The following is a 6,166-nucleotide window of genomic DNA, read 5'->3' as shown; positions in this document are numbered from 1 at the left end:
AGGCCTCTTGCCTTTAGTCAACTGCAGAATGAGAGTGTCCACATTCTTCTTCCTCAATGTACAACTAGTAATTGTGTCCTGAAGCATCTTAGACACCGCAATAAGCGCAGCAATAGGAGTCTCAGGAGTCTTCTGAGAGGAAGTACCCTCCCCCTGAGTCATCTCAGCCAAATCAGCAACATCAGAAACATGGGCACCAGCTAGCAGCCTGAAGAAACATCTGAGCTATGTGTAGTAGGAGCCCAATTTGCAGCACCAATGCGATTCAAGATAGCATACTTCACACTCAAATAAGTAGAAGACAGCAATCCTTTAGCAGGCCATACCATATTCTGACCAGCCGTGAGTTCTTTAGTGATAGCACTCAATGACAGCTCTTCATTTCCTGTGGCAACAGTGCTCCTTCCCAAATACTGGTTAATGATCTCAGGTGAAAAATGGACACACTTACCACGCACAAAAACTTTCCTGAACTCAGGATGCCCAGAAACAGTGCAATTTGTAGTCACATTCACAATAAATTCTCTCACCAACTTGTCATAGCAGCCACCTATCTCAGTAACAGTTTTCAATAACCCAGCAGCCTCAAGAAGTTTCATGATTTCTTGACAATGCAGAATCTCACCAGTCAATTCCCTCTCTTGAGCAATCCTGCGCTGATAAACATACTTCCACTTACCAACACTCTCTTCAGAGTGAAAAGAAATATTATCCAAAGGAGCAGCAGGCACATTTTCTGGAATTCGTTTCCCAATCTTACGCTTCTGAGCAGCAGGACCAGTATCTGACTTATCCAACTCCTCAATTGGAGTCTCATCAACAACAGGAGCAGCATTGTCTTTGTGAACCTTTCTCTTGACATTCTGGACAACAGGAGTATCATCATCAAGAATAATGACCTTCTTGCGCTTCTTGTTCTCACTCAAACCCAAACCTAACTTCTTGCCAGAGGAACGCGTAGAGTACTTACGAACAACAGTCATCTTTTTCCTCTTTGAAGCAACAGAAGCAGAAGCACCAAGGGTGTTGAGCAACACCTCATCAGATTCTGAGTTCTCAATGACATTCTGAACATCCTCGACATGCATATCTTGATCAACAGAGGGAGTAGAGATGGGAACCATTACCTCTTCTTCAAGATGATCAGAATCCTTGTTGCAATCAGTATCAACACCGTGGCTTGATTGGTTGTTGCTTGGTGATGGAACAATTGGATCTACATTTGCATGTAAAACTTCCTTGAGAGGAGTGTCCAACACTTCAGTGATACGAAAATCAGCAACATCATCACCTGTACTTGAGTTGATTTCAGCCTCGAAATTTACTCCCTGGGTTGCCTCAGAGCTTCTCGTTACCATCTTCTTCTTTGCTTTGGACGCATCTGACTTGGATCGAGCCTTTTTCCCTTTCATCTTACTCGGATCAGATGATGGTTGAGGAATACCTTGAGCAATTGCGATTTCAGAGGTATGAGGAGAGGATTTTGAAACCTTTGAAGATTTTGGGGTTTTGGATTTCAAACCCAATACCTTTACCCCGTAAGCATTCATCTCAGGAGTGAGTTTCTTGCTAGAATCTTGACTCATGGTGAAGAGGACACAAAGAAAGAAACACGGGTCTTCAAGAAAAGGATGGACGGTTTTGAAGTGAGTTGCAGAGATTTGAAGTTGTGCAGTGGAGGTTGCAGGAGAGGTTATCAAGAAACAATGGAAATTTCGGATTAAGCGTGCCTCAAACGTTATGACAGAAGAGCCGTTGGCACACCACAATCCCTTTGATTGCTATAATTCCTCAAATAGGCAGATACCTAATAACTGTCTCAATTTTTCAAACTGTGTGGCATCCAGAGCTTTGGTAAAAATATCTGCTAACTGCTTTTCAGTTAAGACATGTTCCAAAGTAACAATACCATCTTCAACCAACTCCCTGATGAAATGATGACGAATATCAATATGTTTTGTTCTGCTGTGCTGAATTGGATTTTTGGATATGTTGATAGCACTTAGATTGTCACAAAACAATGTCATAACATCTTGTTGCACATTATACTCCTTTAACATTTGTTTCATCCACATCAACTGAGTGCAACTGCTTCCAGCAGCTATATATTCAGCTTCTGCCGTAGAGAGAGAGACACAATTTTGCTTTTTACTGAACCAAGAAATTAGATTGTTTCCAAGAAAGAAACATCCACCTGATGTGCTCTTCCTATCATCAGCACTTCCAGCCCAATCCGCATCACAGTAACCTGTTAACATTGAATTAGTGTTGTGAGAGTACAAAATGCCATAATCACTTGTACCACTGATATACTTAATGATCCTTTTCACTTGAATGAGATGACTAGTCTTTGGTTCTGCTTGATACCTAGCACAAACTCCAACTGCAAAAGTAATATCTGGTCTGCTGGCAGTGAGATACAAAAGACTTCCAATCATGCTTCTATATAAACTAGGATCCACATCAGTACCTTTCCCATCCTTTGTAAGCTTGATATGAGTTGCAGCAGGAGTTCTTTTATGGCCAGCATTCTCAAGACCAAACTTCTTAGCAATTCCCTTGGCATACTTACTTTGTGTGATGAATAAGGTATCTTCCATCTGTTTTACCTGAAGTCCCAGAAAGTAAGTTAACTCGCCTACAAGACTCATTTCAAACTCAGATTTCATTTGTTCAACAAATTGTTCCACCATATGGTTCGACATGCCACCAAACACGATGTCATCAACATAAATTTGAGCTACCATGAGTTCACTGCCATTTTTCTTAACAAACAAGGTTTTGTCAATGCCACCTTTGTCATAACCATTGTTAATCAGAAACTCTGTTAATCTTTCATACCAGGCTCTAGGTGCTTGCTTTAAGCCATACAAAGCCTTTTTCAATCTGTACACATGATCTGGAAAACTTGGATCTACAAACCCTTTAGGTTGTTCCACATAGACTTCTTCATCCAGGTAACCATTCAAGAATGCACTCTTGACGTCCATCTGATATAGTCTGAATTTTAGCAGACATGCTACTCCTAACAACAATCTGATAGATTCAAGACGAGCAACAGGAGCAAATGTTTCATCAAAGTCTACCCCTTCTATTTGAGAGTATCCCTGAGCAACTAGACGAGATTTGTTCCTTGTCACATTACCACTTTCATCAGACTTGTTCCTGAATATCCACTTAGTTCCCACAACATTTGCATCATCAGGTCTTGGAACCAATTCCCACACTTCATTTCTCTTGAACTGTCCCAGTTCCTCTTGCATGGATTGAATCCAGAACTCATCAGTCAGAGCTTCTTTGACATTCTTTGGTTCTATTTTTGATATGAAGCATGCATTAGAAATTAGATCCCTTGACCTTGTAATAACCCCATCATTCAGATCACCAATGATATTTTCTTTTGGATGTATCTTCTGAATTCTAATAGAGGGTTCTTTGGTAGCTACAGGCAGTTGAGATACAGTGTCTTCTTGTTCATTTTGGAATTGAATTGCTGGCTCATCTGGTTCCCCATCAGTACACTCATACGGTAGATCATCTTCATCATGAGCTTGTTCCGTTCTCTCATTGGATGTATCATCAACAACAACATTAATGGATTCCATCATGACTCTCGTGCGGATATTATAAACTCTGTAAGCTCTGCTGTTTCCAGAATACCCCAGAAATATTCCAACTTCACTTTTAGGATCCAGTTTTCTCCTATGTTCTCTGTCAGTCAGAATGTAGCACTTGCTCCCAAAAACATGGAAATACTTCACTGTAGGTTTCTTTCCTTTCCATAGTTCATACTGAGTGACTGTGTCTCCTTGACGAATAGTGACACGATTGTGAATGTAGCAGGCAGTGTTGATGGCTTCAGCCCAAAAATGATATGGTAGATTTTTTGCATGCAACATAGCTCTAGCAGATTCTTGCAATGTCCTGTTCTTCCTTTCAACCACTCCATTTTGCTGAGGAGTGATAGGAGCAGAGAATTCATGTTTGATTCCTTCAGATGAGCAGAACTCAGAGAATTGACCATTTTCAAATTCTTTTCCATGATCACTTCGTATTTTGACAATCCCACTCCCTTTTTCCCTTTGCACTTGGAGACATAGTTCTTTGAACACTTCAAAGGTGTCTGACTTCTCCTTCAGAAATTCTACCCAAGTGAACCTAGAAAAATCATCTACACAAACAAAAACGTACCTTTTTCCTCCCAGACTTTCCACTTGCATTGGCCCCATCAAATCCATGTGCAGTAGTTCAAGCACTTTTGATGTAGTCAGATGTTGTAACTTCTGGTGAGACATTTTGACTTGCTTCCCAATCTGACATTCACCACAAACCTTTCCTTCTTGGATGTTCAACTTTGGTATCCCTCTAACTACTTCCTCAGCAACAATCCTTTTCATACTCTTAAGATTCAGATGACCTAACTTTTGGTGCCAGATTCTAACTTCATCTTCTTTAGACATCAAACATAGAGCAGACAAGGATGTTGTTTCAGAGGTCCACATGTAGCAGTTGTCCTTTGATCTAGCTCCTCTCATCAGCACATCCTTGTTCTTATTTTTGACAACACACCCAGACTGTTTGAACACCACCTTCAAGCCTTGGTCACAAAGTTGACTTATGCTGATCAAGTTTGCAGTTAACCCTTCAACTAGCAAGACATCATCAAGGTTTGGAGATCCTGTGTCAGACAATTTTCCAATTCCTCTAATCTTTCCTTTGGCTCCATCCCCAAAAGTAACAAAGCTCTTAGCATGTGGTTTCACTTTCTCAAGATAATTTTTTACTCCTGTCATGTGTCTGGAACACCCACTATCAAAGTACCAGTCTTCTTTTGATGATGCACGCAGAGAGGTGTGAGCAATGAGAGCAGTAACATTAACCTTAGGCTTCCACTTTCTTTTGTCTGGACTTTTCTTTTCATCTTCTCGTGAAACACCTTGAAACATAGGATATCCATACAGCTTGAAGCAATATGGTCTAATGTGACCAAATCTGCCACAGTAATGACATCTCCAAGTTGAATTTTGATAGTTTCTGACTTGAGCATACGAATGTGTAACCGATTGCTGGGGCCTGTGGTTCCACATTTTAGCATTTGATTGCCTTCCAATCTGCACATGTTCCTTGGTCATGTTCTGACTTGCCTTGTTAACGGCACGATAATCAAATCCTATCCCAGTCTTATCACCTGCACTTTTTCCCACATCAAGAATTTCATCCAGAATATCAGTGCTTTTGCTCATCATGCGAATGGACTTGGTCATTCCTTCCATTTTTGAGTTCAATAAGGCAACTTCTTCAGTTAGCTTTTTCTTCTCAGCTTGAAGGTCAAGGACTTGCTTCTTTTGTTGCTGACCGTAGATACATGCTTCTTTCCACTTAGTGTAGAGAAGTTTATAGGCTTCAGCAAGTTCCTCATCGGAGATTTCCTTGTCACTGTCTTCATCATCTGAATCACATCTAACCATGAATGATGTTACTTTGTTTGCTGTTACATCTTCACCTTCAGTATCAGATTCATCATCAGACCAAGTGGTGACCATTCCTTTCTTCTGTTTCTTTAAGTATGTGGCACATTCAGCCCTGATGTGGCCAAAACCCTCACATTCATGACACTGAACTCCTCGGCCATTTCCTGCCTTGTCTTCATCTTTCATTTTTCTTTGAAATTGCTGATTCTTGAAGTTGTCAGGTCGTTTGTCTTGCACATTTGGCCTTGATCGTTTATCCAGCCTCTTCAAAACCTTGTTGAATTTTCTTCCCAGAAAAGCAATGGCTTCTGATATGCTTTCACCAGTTTCATTATCAGACATATCTTCATCTAAATCTGTGCTTGAGACAAGAGCAATGCTTTTATTTCTTTTCTCAGGTCTATCATTTTGAGTCATTTCAAAAGTCATCAAGGATCCAATAAGCTCATCCACCTTGATACTGCTTATGTCTTGAGCTTCTTCAATAGCAGTTACTTTCATGTCAAACTTCTTAGGAAGAGATCTGAGAATCTTTCTCACAAGCTTCTCCTCTGACATTTGTTCTCCCAAAGCGAAAGAGGAGTTTGCCATATCACGCAGTCTCATATGAAAATCAGAGATGGTCTCATCTTCCTTCATCTTTAAGTTCTCAAACTGAGTTGTTAGAATCTGAAGCCTTGACATTCTAACTCTGG

General features: G+C 40.5%; 1 protein-coding gene across 1 annotated transcript; it reads right to left on the bottom strand.

The window, feature by feature from the left end:
* Window positions 1–200: 200 nt before the first annotated feature.
* On the bottom strand, window positions 201–1,586 carry LOC130724927 (uncharacterized). Its single transcript, XM_057576193.1, has one exon. It carries the CDS (start codon window positions 1,584–1,586, stop codon window positions 201–203), a length of 1,386 nt encoding a protein of 461 aa, XP_057432176.1.
* Between the last annotated feature and the right edge of the window lie 4,580 nt (window positions 1,587–6,166).

This window comes from Lotus japonicus, chromosome 6 (assembly GCF_012489685.1).
Source record: "Lotus japonicus ecotype B-129 chromosome 6, LjGifu_v1.2".
Classification (NCBI taxonomy): Eukaryota; Viridiplantae; Streptophyta; class Magnoliopsida; order Fabales; family Fabaceae; genus Lotus; species Lotus japonicus.
This window is presented reverse-complemented; position numbering and strand designations above follow the sequence as displayed.